We start from the raw sequence: 16,927 nt of genomic DNA, 5'->3' as shown, positions 1-16,927 counted from the left end.
AAATACCATGAATTTCGATCCCCCATTCCAAACGTGAGTACCCCAGGCCATTTCCGTTACAATATACAAAAGTTGTAGATATTGACATCTAATTCATTTTAAGATAATAACAATTGCTACACAGTGTCTCGGATTCAAGTGCCTGACCAAACTCAAATTTTTATAAATGGAAAGCCCGAATATGTATATGGTTAATAACTCAAAAACAGTTGAAGATCAATATAGAAAATTTATATCCAAGAGGACTGGAATTTTGCGTATAGTTCGAATATAAAATAAAAAGTGCGCGATTCCATTTWAAAAAAATTAAGTTTGGTCTTCCACTTGAGTTTGAGACACCCTGTATCAATTGGTATTATCCTACAATAAACTAGACGTTAATATCTACAACTTATGCATTTACCATTTTTCTCTAAATTTAAAATTAGATGCAAAAACGGGGTGGCCAAAGTTCAATCAATAACCCTGTACATTTAGAACTTTGCAAATAAAAATAAAAGCAAAATTACTTAATAAAATTAGTATCGCTGAAAGTTCACGCAAAGGGAACCCTCAGAACCAATAGAAGAGGAAATCCTAAAGGGTTGATCTAAAAAGTATTATATTTTCTATAATTTCTATTATTTTATGATTGATTTATGAACATTGAGCCAACAATGTAAGAAAACGGCCGCTTTATCAGTTTCATCAGTTTATCAGTTTTTTTTTCGAGTCCGCACTGAAAATCGGTCGCCAATTTTTGTGTGTTTGCGACAGGAATTTTTTCCCCTAAATCGCTGATGATGAACTGAGGCAAAAATGTTCAACGCCAGTACATGAAGATTTGCATGAAGATGAAGTCAATTTAAGAAAAACCGCTAGATTTGGAAACAAAATTCAAAAAATCCCTGATGATGGCTGGTAATTGAAAATGGCAGGATTAGTATTGAAGATTATGTTCTTTCTAAGCGAAGAATCAACAAGCCTGCAGGATGTTCGAATATTTGTTTTCGCAAATTTTTGCAAGTAATTTTTTAAAATATTGGTCTTTAATCAATAAAAATTATCAAAAAATGCCTGATGATGGCAGCAAGTTGAAAATCTGCATCGATTGCAGTGTAGCAGAAATGAATTAATTTTTAAATGTGCGACTGCAAATTTCTGTAACTCGTTTTGGGCTCCTATTAGAAAATTGATCAAAACATCCCTGATGATGGCGGTGAATTCAAAAATTCGCGACTAGTAGAGAAGAACCTTCTTTTCCTCAAGCAAGTCAACAGTTGATAAACTTTTTCAGTTTAACGGGAAAAAAAATTTCAACGATTGCCTTCGCAAATGTTTCCAACTCGCATTTACAAATATTGCGTTTTTGATAAATTTCTCTAAAAATCCCTGCTAATAGCCGGAATTAGGAAATTTCCGGATTAATTACGTAGAATCCACTCGTTCTAAGGCAAGATTCATCAGGCGTTCATCTCTTGCAATTAACCAGCCATTAATTGATGTTTGAACGTTTGCTTTAGTAAATTTCTGCAACTGGTTTTTTAAAGTTTCGCCTTTTTTGTAAATTTATCAAAAAATCCCCGATGAAACGTAACTTGACGCCCGTAACTTGAAAACTTCATTACTAGCACAAAATCTTCACTTTCCATGGCAAAAATCGGCTGGTTCAGTTAAGCAGGAGGTAGAAATTGATTTTTGATCAATCGTCTTCGCAAATATTTCCAACTTATATCTACAAATATTGAGCTATTTGTAAATATCTCTAAAAATCCCTGATGATGGCCGAAACTTAAAAATTGTAGAATTAGTTGCGAAGAATCTGCTCGTTCTAAGGCAAGAATTAGCAAGTCTGTATCGGTTGCATTTTAGCAGCAACGAATTAATTTTTAAATTGTGTTTGTAACTGAAAATTTCTGTAACTCGTTTTGGGCTCCTTTTAGAAATTCGAGAAAATTCCTGATGATAGCGTTAAATTGAAAACTTCGCGACTTGTAGCGAAGAAGCTTCTTTTTAGCATTTAACTGTGCATAGAAAAGTCGCCGCATGGACGGCTTGTTTATCTTTGGCTGAGAAAGCTACTTTGTTCACAGCAAATGTCCAAAGCGGTTCGATCGAAAAGTGTAAATTTACACAAAATTGTCAATAATAAAAAAACTGAAACAAACTGAGTTATCCGAAGGGCAAGTAGGAAAATTATTATATGATCATGTCAGTTCTGTAGCTCGCTTCGTTTTAAATGCGAAAGCACGTTAATATCGCACATTTAGTTCATTTTATTATGGACAACAGGCGAAATAGATCTTTGGTTCTTGGCTCACAAACTAGAAATATGGACCAATTGGTGCTACTTGGGCAAGTGTTGTACATCATCTTAGCTGAATTAAATTCACATGTATTTTCAACTTGTGAATATTCATTGTGTGTTTAAGGCCGGATTCTACACTGGAAGTAAAAAGAACGGTATAATAGTTCGTGGTATAACTTATCCCCGAGATATCCGGAGTATATCGCTGCGTGAGTTTTACAATCACTTGTTCGTCTGGATATAACTATACGCGGTATTAGTACTGTTGCCTACAAATAGTTATTAATTGGTTACATTAATAGTGTGTAGTCTGTGGTTACATTTCAAGATAAGACTAGACAAGTTAGCGATCAGCGAGCGTGATGGATCAGTAAGTTTGTAGAAAATTATGTAGCACGAGTATTTTTAACATCATAACATATAATTCAGGTTTGTTACACGTAAAGTTATTCCTTCCACATCATCTGATGCGGATTCGCAAGCAGAGTTAATTGGACAAAATAATACAAATAGCGATTCAGATTCATCGCTGCATGCATATACAGGCAATACGCCTATTATTAAAAAAAGAAAACTGTACGTTCCAAAGTATAGAGACGCATGGGAAAAAATTTACCTGGTTAATGTATAATAGTAAAACGAAAGCGGCATATTGCATTGCGTGCAATAAAGATGTTACCGCAAATGTTTTCCACCTTAAACGTCACGAGTCAACAGCGCAACACTCGCAACATATCAAAAAAGCAAAAAACACGCCAAATCTAGAAAAATTTGGTGTACGCCCAAAAGAAACAAACCTGGAGCGCCAGATTCGGATTTCAGAATACAAAGTTGTTATGTTTCTTCAGGAGCATAATTTACCTTTCAATATAATGGAACATGTGCCACAATTTTCTATAGTGAGCAGTCTATAGCTCCCGACTCGCAAATTATAAAAGGAATTAAATGTTCTCGCACAAAAGTCACGCAAATGACAAAGGCAATAGCGGAAGAATCAATTGATAATTTAAAACATAAACTCAACAATAATAAATTGTATTCCCTTATAATAGACGAGACAACAGACATTTCAACGAATAAATCGCTAGTGGTTTTGCTTCGATATTACGACAATACCGTTAATGAAGTTAAGGATAGTTTTTTTGGTCTAATACATTTGCATAGCTGCGACGCAATCTTTTACAAACCCGGAATATACCAATTGAAAATATGGTCGGATTCGGGGCAGATAATGCAGCGGTGATGATGGGAAACAAGGCTGGTGTAAAGGCAAAGTTGATGGAAGTCAACCCATCAATTTTTGTAATGGGATGTACATGCCATTCCCTACATTTATGTGCATCAGCTCCTGCTAGAAAGCTTCCCAAAAGCGTGGAAGAGTTTTGCAGCTCTTGCTTGGAAGCGCCCAGTAATATTAATGTATATGTAGGTACTTTTGTATGATTAATTATTCATTTTATTTATATATAAAAAAATTGTCAATATCTGCCAGATTGCAGAGGAAACGGAAAATCACCAATGGCCAAGATGAATTGGTCCTGAAAAAATCTAAATTAATCGATTTTCAAATGGAGTGTATGAGAATTGAAGAAGAAAGAAAAATTGGAAAACATAAGCTAGAAATGGAGGTGCTAGAATCAACAAAAATATATCATAAAAATTGTAAAAAAATAAAAAATAAGTGAATTAAACTGTAAAGTATTTTTTATTTTTTCTGTTAAATTTTTTTACGCACTTACTTTTTAAAGTAACTGGGTAACTTTTGACATTCAACAATAAATTTTTGAAATATCTAATGACACAGCCCAACAGCTCTCACTTAACATGCCAATAAACTAAACCAGACTGGCAATCACTTCATCACAATCATTGACACAAGCATAAAATATTTACACCAAATTAGAAAAATGATTGTTAATCAACGTCATGCGCATTCTATTGTTTTCTTGGTAACTAAAATCAGTGTTAGACTGGGGAAAATTTTCTTAGAGTGCGTTGTTATCGTCAACTTCAGAAGGGGGGGCGTCACCATCTCTTTCTTCTATTGCCAGATTGTGGAGCACTGTGGTTGCTACAATAACTGCTTGGGAGCGTTCCTGTGAAAGGCGCATACCCAAGGATAGTACAGGAAATCTTCGTTTCCATACACCAAATGCCCTCTCTATACAATTGCGAGAGCGGATATGGGATTCATTATACAAACTCTCAGCTGCCGTAGAAGCTTGCCTTAAAGGAGTCAGTAGTTGGTTGATCAGTCAAAGTTGGTGTTTCCATATCCACCGTCCCTTAGGAGAATTGAATTTTCCTAATGCCCACTTTGGAGTCTTGCCTTAAGCCTACTATTGTTAAAAATAGTCTGATCGTGTGACGATCCAGGCCATCTTGCTACTATGTCTGTAAAGCGAAGACGTGCATCGCAAACTGCTTGTACATTCCTCGAAAAATAGCCCTTACGATTTCGATATCGTTCAGCCTCATTTCCACCGGGTGATTGGATGCGAACATGCGTGCAGTCAATTGCACCGACTACATAAGAAAACCTTGCAATTCCATAAAATGTTTCCTGTGTTGACAAGATCGCTGCATGAGTTTCAGGAAATCGTACATATATTGGCCGTAATCTGGCTATGGCGTCTGTTACTTGAGTAACAATATTGCAAGATGAGGTTTTGCTCACTCCTGTGAAATCGCCAGCTGTTATTAGCATGCTTCCTGTGGCATAAAAGCGTAAGGCCAGAAACACTTTTGTAGCTGGGGATATCGCTTTGTTACGCAAAGTTGGTGCTTTTATTCTTTTTTAATTTGACTTCTCAACAAATGAACAGTATCTTTTTGCAACCAGAAGCGTTTGAAAAACTCAATGACTGAATCAAATGTAAAATATAGCTACCGACTTCTAAATACTTTAGGTTGCCAACGTAATAATAAATCATCCATGTGGTCATCGAAATCGAATACATTCAAATCCGTGAAATCAATTTTCTTCAATGTTAATAGGTCTTATAAGTAATAATAGAAAATACGTCTATGCAGCAAACCCACTTTGCATACAAAAATAAACATTAGCACTAGGTTATGTTAACCGTCAAATTGACCAATAGAATGCAAGCATTCCGTTGTTCGAAGTATATCTCCCCAAGTCAAGCGGTACAAGTTATACCGCAGATATACCGGGCACAAAGTTATTCCGTCATTGTAGAACGCAAATCGCAAAGTATATCCCGAGTAAAGCTTGTTCCGAGTATATACTTGTATTGTAGACTCCGGCCTAAGTGTGGTGTGCGCTTTTTGAGCATTAATGGGCAGAAAATAGAGAATGGGGCGCCAGCTTGCAGAAAGCTGATAAGAAGGATTATTAACCTATAAACTCTTAGCTTGTGACTGAGTAGCTGACCCAACTGACGTTTTATTGAGCTCTATTTCGTTTTTTTATTAAAATATAATAACTGGGTTTTGGACTAAGTTTCTTTTATGCTACAGAATATGTTTTCTTTCTTTCCAGGTGGCACGATGCAGCTTTCGGTAAGTTTAGCATTACTTTGCCCCTGGTTGCCATGTTCATGTAGAAATTTGATTTTTTGTTTCTCCATATATACAAAAATATATTGTAAGAAAAAGCACCCATACACCACTTTGAATTACTTTAATTCCAAACACATATGAGCGATCTCATAAAATCTGTCGACCAGCTCGTCATCTACCAGACTAACCCCGCCTAAAAGGTTTCCTACTCGGTATTTCCACACTTATCGCTATTATAGAGCACAAATCAATTATCGACAATATATTAAACTGGGTTAACTGGTGTAAAAGTTAGAATCCTTTAAACCAAGAAACAAATAAATAAAACATAAGTCATTACTCAAAAAGTTACGCAATTTTTTAGCTTCGCACAACAACCTGAATCTTGCAAACGAGACAAACCTAATTTTGGGTTAATCTGTATCTCTGTGCTTTTTGTTTTTCGTTCTGTACATCAGCAACCAAATTTCCGGAACAATGCCAAATGTATCTCAGTTCGCCGTTTCTCGTAATGAGATTTCGCTTTGACTAATGTAAACACGCAAGGTCTGAAAGCGAAGGTTTTATAAATAATTCGCCTCGTCATGAAGAAGGCTGGTCAAAATCGACGATGAAAACACACACCATGAGGAAGCAAATTATATAACGGTTTGGGTATCTGGTTAGAATCTACATCAGCCACTTTCATCCGTATTTAAACAACTTTCTCTCCGGCTCGAGATCGGTTACGACATGGTATTATACAACGTTCAGCTTTTTCCCTTTTCCCATAGAATAACAAACTGTAAAAACGAATTTGGAAATGGGCATTCTTCAACTTTGTTGGCCCGGGTCAAGGAAACGAGCCTCACTATAATTTAAACGTACTGCCATACTACAAAAGCCATACTGATGTAATCCGGATATAGCAGAATAGTCTAACGTCTACCTGTGTACTTTGATAATTGAATAATACCGGAACTCATAAATATTCACCACCAATCGGTAATTTGCGAGAAAACGAAAATGACCAGATATTCAACAAGGTAATCAACTAATGGAGATGAACGTGTGGCAGTGAACTTTATAAAAACTCTTTCGGCCCGGAAGAAACACGAATGCAAGAAAATTAAGCGCCCGTTACCGACGTTTTAGCGCCGAAGAAATGGATCGTTGCAAGCGATGAAAGTCCGGTTATCTAATTGACGCAACACGTGAACTAAGCAGGTATTATATGCAAATAATAGTGAAAGTGAAGCAGGTTTTTGACGAGAAGCGACTTTTGATTAAATTATTTAACCGCTCGCTTAAAGGCAACTTCCGAATTTTCGATTCTAAAAATAGTAATCACTGCAGCTAATTCATCGCAAAAGCCATAATTGAGAGAGAATCGCCGATCGGCAGATAACGTCTTACACTTATGTTGCAACATATTACATGGGCGAAAGTACAAACACATGAATTTTTTTGCTTAAGCAAGCATACCATGTCTAATAGTATGAGACCAATTTCACCAAGCATGCGACTTACATGCCGAATTGCTGCGCCTTCCCACTGGAATGTCCCCAGTGGATTTACAGGAATGCCAGTACAAAGTTCTCATATCCAAGTACCACACGGTATTGCAATACGTTTCCAGAGGTTGATTCATCGGAGAGAGTGTGGCCCCTCGGCCTCCAAACAGGTAAATCTTGTCTCCGATACATACGGTGGTATGGAAGTCTCGCGATGTGGGTTCAGAACCTGAACGGCATCCAGTTCAATAAAACGTCCGCTCAATTATAAGCTGCACCAACCAACCTCCACAAATTGCGTAATTCCACTCAAACGTCTCCAGATCCAGGTAGTAAACCTGCTTGCCAAACAAATCAGTTTCGTCCTCGTAGCCGCCAAAAATGTACATGTAGTGCTTCCAGACGCAGGCCGAATGACCATCGCGTGCAAGCGGAATGGAGCCGGTGGTTGGGGGCGCCGTCCAACAGTGCCAGAAGGTGTCGAACCGAAAAAGAACCGAGCAGGGCGATCTGTCATTCCGTCCACCCCAGATATAAATGTATTCTTTGTAGACAACAGCAGTGTGACCATATCTGGAAAGTGCAGCAAAGTGAAGTAAATATAAGCAACTAGTGAGGAGTTTTTTACCTTTTGTAGGGCAGAATGTCGTCATTTTCAAAGTAAGGCAAGTCGCTTACTGGGTGCTTGAACCAGCGGTTGGTGTGGGTGTTCAGCACGTGTACATCCATGGAGGCGTAGCGCCGGCAGTCTTCTCCAGTTGAGTAACCTGTTAGAATAATTTGCTTAATGATCGCATAACATAAGTAGGAAACAGTTTATTTAAGTATGTAAGATCACTGCCTCTATTATGGGTCATGCACCTGTTATGAACCACCCAAATTTACTTTGGAAATTCCAAGGTTTCCCAACATTTGATTTTGGCAAGACAATCGGTATCACCAGTTCGTGACTTAAATGCGCAGATGAGGAAATTGGACCTGGGTAATACTGTGTCTTAAGACACGTATGTGTTGATACCGCTCTGTGTGTGTTTGTGCCGCGACACCTGGCCTCTTACGACGCGTCACTTTGAACAACACTTAACATTTGACCTCATTCAAGATGGCGGACTTAGGATTGCATTTGTGAAGGCCACGCGCAGTTTCCATATGGTTTCTGACCCTCTCGGCAGACATTATTTTCATTATAAAGCCGCACGAGCGAAAGTGCTCAAAATACTTGTCTACTGATTACTGATGAATTCTTATTTATCGGTCGATATGGCTCGCATAGGATGCTGGTCGCAGTTACCAGTACAATATCTGGGATTTCGATATTTCAACAAAGCAAAAGGGCAAATTCCTTCTTTTTGATTACTACCAGATTGCATAAAAAACTGAAAAAAACTAACTTAAATGGTTTTGAAACCAATGGGTCTTTCGGGTTTTTAGGCCGTCGTTGGGCAGAATTTCTTCTTGACGTTTCGCAAGCACGAGTGGCTTGCATATTCAGAAGTGGTGGTGCGAGCAAGGTTTATTGTTACGAGCATTTGCCCTCTGTGAGTAAATCCGTATTAACATTTTGTAATTGGTGTGTCACAATTAAGAATTAATTTTAAGAAGATTTCTTGTTAATGGCTACAAATCTAGCAACTTTTTCCCAATATTTTTCAAGTTGTAATCCAATCAAGCAGCTCAAACATGGGAAACAAATTTAAACGCAAATGTACAACTCATCCAACCTTTCAATGGTGAAAGTACCTTACGTATTTCATAAGTAACATAGAAGAATTTTACCGTAGGTACTTATTAGACAGGTGAAACTGCATAGACAATGGACAGAATGTCACAATGCTATTAAAAAAGTAGTTAGGTGTCATAGTGCTGATTTTAGGTCAAACTAAAAATGGCAAACTAAAAATTTGAAAATTTTTGCTTGCTTCAGAGTACCTACATAGAAAATTTTTTTAAATGTCAATTTCAAAATAACCTTGCATTTTCTTAGGTAGAAGATATACAGAAAAATGTTTTATGAAAAAGTTTATTTATAATAATTGTTCATCAACCTGCCATTTTCAATATATGTATAAGAAACTTTCATCTAAAAATTGCATCCTTCAGGGCGCGTTTGCATTTGAAAATGAATACTTAAATTGCAAAGTACGGCAGAGAAAAAGAGGAGAAAAATCCGAATTTGTATAAGACAGTTTAGTTGTAATATCGGCGGAACAAAACTCAACTTGACTTGACTTGACATTAAAAATGTATAGGTTGCAAACTCCGGTAGATAAGAGACTGAAACTAGGAATTTAGGAAACAACGTTCAAATTGGAGTTTCGGCGATTTTTGAAAATTCTTCAAAATTTCGTCTAAAATTGCAATTTTTGTGCTCGTCAGAATTAAAAACTGCAAAAGTTGCAAACCGCGGCACAGAAAAACAGAAATTAGAACGTAGTGTAAAAGTGGATTCAGTTGTAAAGTAAAAAAAACGCTCTGAATTCGGAATTTAAATTGACGTTCGAAAAGTTGATTAAAAAATGTTACAAATTACGGTAGAAAATAGTATGAATTCCGGACTGGATGTAACTGTTGTAACGTAGACGGAACAGCGCTCTAGTTTCTGTTAATTTTTCTGAAAATTGCATTATTAATTTAACGCCTTCATCTCTGAAACTCACTCAATTAGAGGAACATGGAGCTCTTAAAACTTTTTGGAAAAAATATTAATAAACAACCATAAAATGTTATTCGAGCTATTACCTATTAATATAAATCTTCCCAAAAATTTGCATCTAACAAAACTATCTGGATGCACTGACCAACAAATCATACACTTTTGAGATTCATTTCATCCTCTTCGATGAGATAAATATTTAATATTTGTTCAAATTGTTCGTGCTCGACTAAAACAGTCATAGGAAGTAGGATCAATGGATCTCAGAAACAATTTTTAAGTTATCCTTAAAGTAGCTCTGATTTATTTTATTAAATTTAGATGCGATAATTTAGGTCTCAGTGCCAGATAAACCTTAAGATTAATCTGGTTATTTTCACCGAGACACTACATTTAACGAATAACTCTGCTATTTTAGTTAACCAAAAAACAACAATCTGATTCTCCCTTGGACGCGAATTAGGACACAGTTGACTCGCACATTATTCCATTAGAATTGGTTTTCCGGATGTTTGCCAAGCTCAATTATCAGATTTACGACGCATTTCTCTGTTTTTTTTTTTCATTTTTTTAAACGGAACACCCTGTATACTTTAATCCACAAATATAGAATTCGTTTTTTTTTCAACTTGGTATATAACAAGCCATGGACGATATTCGTCTCCTAGCCAATTTATTTGAACTTTATTACTTTAAGTCTTGTAATGTATCTTAATATGCTATGACCTAACTGATGGATATTCCAGCTGGAAAGACAAAGAGTCGAAGAAACAACTGACATAAAAAAGTAAATTAAAAAACTATAGCAACTTTGAAACGAAACAAAAGATTGTAGGGGCGTTTGTTTATACTTAGAACAAGTAAACATCAACTACTAAGAAAACATATATTTACAGTCCCAAACGGTAGACAATGTATGTAATGGCAGTTCGTCAGGTGGTCGATCGAGAGAATACATCTGAGATCAATTTAGAAAAAGGAATTGAGTAACCAGTTCAACAAGAATTAGATTTAGATTATTATTATTATGAGAATCATTAAAACATGTCAGAATCAGCTACAAGCGCCAAACGTGTCTCAAACAAGGAGCGATTCACGCAGAGTGCATCACTTGGAGTCAACAGTTATCTACCTATAACTTAATTTACAGTAGTAACTTTACTCTATTAGAGTATTATCAATCTATCTCTGAACCCCGCAAACTACAACCGAAGTTGCATCCGCCACTGCTAAACTTGGGTTGTTAAGAGGTATTAAGAGTACGGCGCACGAAATACCTCCCCAAGAAAAGCCCTGCTAAACCTGAGTTGTTAATAGGTATTAAGGGTACTATCCGCGAAATACTTGCTCAGGAAAAGCCTTACAAGTCACCGGCATTTATCATGATAAACAGTATCTCAATTGGCCACTAGGTACTGCGGGTCATCCATAACCAGTACCCGCCTACCAGCGTTCCCTCTCACAATGGGTTCAGAGCCCAGGTACTGCGGGACATCCACAGTCAGTACCCGTCCCTAACATCATTACTCAAATGACTCAAAAAAAGTCCTACTCAAGTACTGTTGTACGTCTACAGCTAGTACTAGGTACTTCTCTATAAACTTTTATGCTTTTAAATGAAGCTTTAACAGTATTGAACTTTAACTAGACTTTTAAAGAAAACCAGTTTAATATTAAAGAAAGTGAATATTCAAATGAAGTCGAAACGGTTACTCTATGAAGAAACACTAACTCATTAAGATTATCTTGAATTTAAGTTCTCATTTAAGTTCATTATCTTAGTTAAATCAATAAGTATTGAAAAGGCTACTCTGTAACAAAACTCACTCTTTAACATTATCTTGAATGTTAAACCACTAGGAAATATTGAAAAGGCTACTCTGTGAGAAAACTCACCTGATGATTGATTTTCACACTAACACGAAATCACACTGATAGTTGCTGTGCTCGACACGAATTTGAACTAATAGTACTGCGTGTTTGTTGAACGTTTTTTTAGACTTTAAGGCTAAAAGACACAGTTAAGGCTTTTAGTCTTTAGTGCTGATCTACGAGGAAGCCTGGGTGAGGTAGGAAATTTTTACCTGAGATTAGTGAGTGAGAAACAAAAAAGAAGATCCACTGAAAAAGGAAAGGTAAGTTTTGGGTAGTTTGGAAGAAAATGGTTCTGTGGTTGGCCTTATTTGTCTATAATGTGTTTAAATTTTGTTTTTCATTAAGCCGGTTTTTTTTTTGCTTAAGGTGGGTGTTCCCAAGGGGGTCTGCCATCTGCCATCTGCCATTAGCTTTTGCTTTTTAGCTTTGCGCTTTTGAGCTTTTGCGATTAAGACGAGGGTGTAAGTAGGCGGCAGTTTGAATTCCTGTCTTTTTAATACTTTTGTTTAGTGTGTTGAGAGAAGTTTAGCTTAGTCTATTATTATGCCAAGATATTTGACTGCCTTTGTGTATTCGATTTGCGTGTTGTTCAGTGTTAGTTTTGGAGTGTTTGTATTGACTGTTTTTCTAGTTATTATCATGGCTTTAGTTTTTCAGAGTTAATTTTTATTTTCCAGGTGTCGGCCCAGGCTTGGAAAGTGTTTAAGTGTCGTTGTAAGGGTGGGATTATGTAGTTGATGTTTTTATTACTATAATAGAGGCTCGTGTCATCAGAGAAAAAAACAACTTTGGAATGGAGGCTTTTTGGAGCATCAGCTGTGTATAAGTTGTAAAGCGTTGGGGAAAGCGGGGCGCCCTGTGAGACTCCCGCTTTTATGGATCGGGTGGAGGATTTTGTTTCGTTCATAGTTATGAAAAACTTTCTCTCGTGGAGAAAGTTAGCCACAAACTGAACGAAGGTTAGGGGTAGGTTATGGATGTTAGGGATAGGTTGGAGTTTCCACACCAAGCCCTCGTGCCATTCTTTGTCGAAAGCTTTTTCTATGTGCAGAAAAATGATTCCAGTGGAGCCCTTTCCCTGGAGAGCAGTCGTGGCATCTTGAATTAGCCTGGCTGCTTGCAGTACGGCATCATGTTTTTGCATGAAACCGAACTGCTCCCGAGGGATCGTTTGAATATGTGAGCATTGATAATGACATTCTTACAAAAGAAATGTTGACCGATGAGCAAATTATAGACTCCGTAACCTCATCCACAACTTTAAGCTATAATGAAGAAGATGACGATTTGGGTAAAACTGATTCTACTGTACACTAATGCTGATCCAACCATTAGGAAATGGCAACAAAAAGTGTCAGAAACTAGGAATTTTCCACAATCACGCCAAGTTCCTAATCATTATGGGAGTCATTTTGTGATCTTGAAAACTACATAAAGAATCTATTTTTGCAGCAGAAATGTACAAACAAAAATTACAAACTTCATGAAGTAGATTTAAAATTGTGTTATGTTTCTGTTTTTGTGTTCTTTGCAGTTATACATACTAACTTGTACTACTGTATGTAAATGTAACGAATAAAATACACCACGTGTTTTCGCTTGTAGCGAACTCCGGATATTCCTCCTGGATATAAAGTTCGTTATATCAAGACCCAACTGTAGTTAGAAGTTTGTGTGTTATTTTCGAAATTTTCACTTTAGTGTTAAAAATCCCGTCAGTTTCATAGAGAGCGACTGGTTTCGTTTTCTGCTTCTGGTCAACTTGTTTGACTACTGCCTACCCATATTTTTGTTTTTTGTTGTTTTACCTTAAAGAACACTTTTTATTGAGGAGCCTCTTGATCAATAAGCCACAACATAGTAGTAGAACAACCGGGTTCAAAGCCAGCGAGGCAATGCCTATAGTTCAAAGGGGCCTTACCTCCAAAAGAGTATATCTTATGGTTGACAGCTACAGCCGCATGATTTACCCTCTTGGGGCAACCCTCAATATGTGCGATCCACCACATTCTGGCTGCACAGGCAAAAACACTAATCACATGTAGAGACACTGTGTCCATATAAGGTTGTTTTAGGGCTTATGTTGATCACGTCACTGGCCCTGGTTTGGAAAGATGTGTTCTCCCGTTTAAACTACGGTACTTTGTATCGGTTAAATACACGCACGTTTCCACTATGAAACGCTGATGGAATAAATCGTTGGACGCCAGACACTCGAAACCAGTCGAAACTAATAAAAATTTGCCCCACGAGATGCACGAGATATTACAACAGCTTGTTATTGTTAGGTGACGGCGCTGCATTGCCGGACTGACGCGCGGCAGTGCCAGATCTTAGCGGGTTGTCTGACGCATAATTTTTCCGCATGGACAGGGGCGTAACCAATTTGTTTGGGTGTTTAAACTTCAAATAATTTTTATGTTAAGCAGTTTCAATAAAAAAACTCGATAAATTTGTCCTGAAAAAATTGACACACTTTTCAAATTCGCTTCCATCTATTTATACACGATAGTGAGAGTGGCCGGCGCCATTTGCTGTTAAATCCTGTTTTAGCTATGGTCTGACCCAAGCTATTTGACAGTGACGTCATTATTTTCGACCTCATATGTAAATGGTATTTCCCGGTGATTTCGAAAGAATTATGTTTGTTTAATCAGATATTATTGTTTTACCCCGGATTTATAGAAGAATTATCTTTATGTTCTGTTATATGTTGCATTATAAAATGTATCTAATTTCTAAAATTTTTCAACAATTAAATCGAGATTTTGACTACTTTTAAAATTTTCCTACAGTTTAATCAAGATTTTCAATTACTTCTGAAATTTTTCAATAGCTAAATCGATATTTTCAACTACTTCTAAAATTTTTCAATAGCTAATTCATGATTTTCAACTACTTCTAAAATTTTTCAATAGCTAATTCGAGATTTTTAACTATAGTCTGTACGCTATAGCTTTGGTCGCACGTCATCAGTGACGAAATTTGATTACAAATATGAAAACAATTATGCCTGAAATTTTGTGTGATAAGTGAAATCTTTTTTGTTTTGTGTTTTGGGCATTAGAGAACCTCAAGCAATCATAAAATACCAAACAACTTTAGAATATTACCTACTTTAAAGCGATGTTGATTATTTATGTTCATCTTTAAAATTATTAGGTTGGTGAAAATGACAATGCTGCCGAATCGATCGTAGATTTATCGGATATTTTTTAATAACACTTTATTTTCTTACTTTTAATTACCTTTGCGTTGACGGTATATTTGTGCTTTTCAATTAAATCATTATTCCATAAAGAATAATCAGCCAAATCGAGACAGCATTGAGATAATTTAAGAATGCTTCGAGTAGTTATGTTTATATACATAATTTATGACGGGTATGGCAACAACGCTCGACCGACGATTGATAATGTGCAACCAAAGTTACAGCGTACAGACTGTACGTGGTAAACTACTTATACATTTGTTTTTAGGATTGGTCGCTTTAAGACTAGCAAATTAATGTTACCTTCCAAAATACCAATTCACTTTTTGTGCTTCAATTTTACAGAATGTGGCGTTAACTCATCACGTTAAACTGTGTAATTTTTGTGAGGGTAAACTTTCAAAGAAAATAGAAGAAAAAAATGGTGTGCGTCACGGGACGCTCGACAGAAGTGATAACTTAACTAAATTAATAGAAACCATAAAATATTGAACTTGTTTAACGCATGATGGCAATAATTATTTTATTTTATAATTTTGATATTCTTGTTTGTTTAATAATTTATAAATGGATCAGGAATAGGTAAAATGTAATTTAATTTCCTTTTGAATGTAAAATATCGTTTTTATTTGCAACATTTAACATTCTTTAATGAGATGTTGTGCTCTTCTTGGGTTTGTGTAAACTGTTCTTCTTGAGTTTCTGGATTTTTTAGTCGTAATTTCTTATTTGCTTTGTATAATTTTTGACGTTGACAAAGCTACTTTGGGTTGATCTATTACTTAATGCTCCTTTTTTAGCACGAAATCGTTTTTGGCGTTCAGCATTACTTAATACTTGACGCATTGTAGCATGTTTTTGTGAATACTCTTGTGTGTGTTGTTCAGGAACGTCTGCTACAACTTGTATCTGGATAGGACTAAAAATCAATTAATTTTGGTGATTGGGAGACGTTGCATCTGTTTAAAATAGACGGTAAAACGAGGAAGAGCTATAGAACCAGGATACACTTGACACACTCTATGTATAGGTAATGTAAGCCATCGCGCGTATTTTCCAAAAAAATTCTAGCTGAACTAATCTAAGGCTAAAAAAAATTAACTAAATTGAGAAGATTTAATCATAAAGGAGTCAAAGAGTATATGAACCGAACGAATCCATTTTGAAGCGTGGTAAACACAATTAGTCATAGAAATAATATAAAGAATTCAAAATAAGCCCTAATAAATTCGTTTTACATATTTTGCCACTATAAGCAGAAGAGAGATTCGTATCGTCTTAACATCAAGAATGCGTTGCGTGATAGAACATAAGAAGACGGAACCAATGTTTTCTGAAATAACCGAGGCAAACTCAAATATTTATCATTCAAAACATATTTATTATACAGGGTTGCTCATTAGTGCGTCAAAGTGCAATATCTCAGTAAATATGAAGTTTACAAGAAAATTCGCCCAACGAAAGTTTTTCACGTTTAAAAGGTCCACATTCTAAAATTACTTTCCAATATACAGGGTGCATCATAAACGTGTGGTAGTTACCAACTCTGGTTTTTTAAATGAAACCCCCCCTTTTTTTGTTATTTTCAGATTGGCCGTTCAATTTTAATTTATGTTTGTTTCAACCGTTTTACCTGAACAATTTACGATTTCCGAGTTATTCGTAAAAATGTGAAAGTTTTGACAGCTACTGGGTTCCACAGAAATCGATGCTGTACACTACCCGCTGCGAATTTTGGAAAACAGTTTTCAGCGATTCTAACAGAACATTATGATCTACGTGTAGATATGTTTTAAATTACAAGGAAATACTTCTAAACCGCGCAATTAGCCTCTAAACTTGCATGTTTTTAAACCTCAAAAAGTTGCTTATTTCAAATGGAACCC

General features: G+C 36.2%; 1 protein-coding gene across 1 annotated transcript in view; it reads right to left on the bottom strand.

The window, feature by feature from the left end:
• The window catches only part of LOC109537720 (kelch domain-containing protein 3), a 24,194-nt gene extending 10,035 nt beyond the window's left edge, over positions 1-14,159 (bottom strand). The window contains exons 1-4 of the mRNA XM_019904579.2: positions 13,752-14,159; positions 7,931-8,069; positions 7,589-7,875; positions 7,319-7,531 (exon numbers count right to left, since the gene is read on the bottom strand). Of these exons, the coding sequence (XP_019760138.1) occupies positions 7,319-7,531; positions 7,589-7,875; positions 7,931-8,069; positions 13,752-13,890 (778 nt within the window). The 5' untranslated portion in view covers positions 13,891-14,159. The remainder of the gene's footprint in view (positions 1-7,318; positions 7,532-7,588; positions 7,876-7,930; positions 8,070-13,751) is intronic.
• Between the last annotated feature and the right edge of the window lie 2,768 nt (positions 14,160-16,927).

This window comes from Dendroctonus ponderosae, unplaced genomic scaffold (assembly GCF_020466585.1).
Source record: "Dendroctonus ponderosae isolate FM_Combo_2020 unplaced genomic scaffold, Dpon_F_20191213v2 Dpon_F_20191213_1, whole genome shotgun sequence".
Lineage (NCBI taxonomy): Eukaryota > Metazoa > Arthropoda > Insecta > Coleoptera > Curculionidae > Dendroctonus > Dendroctonus ponderosae.
This window is presented reverse-complemented; position numbering and strand designations above follow the sequence as displayed.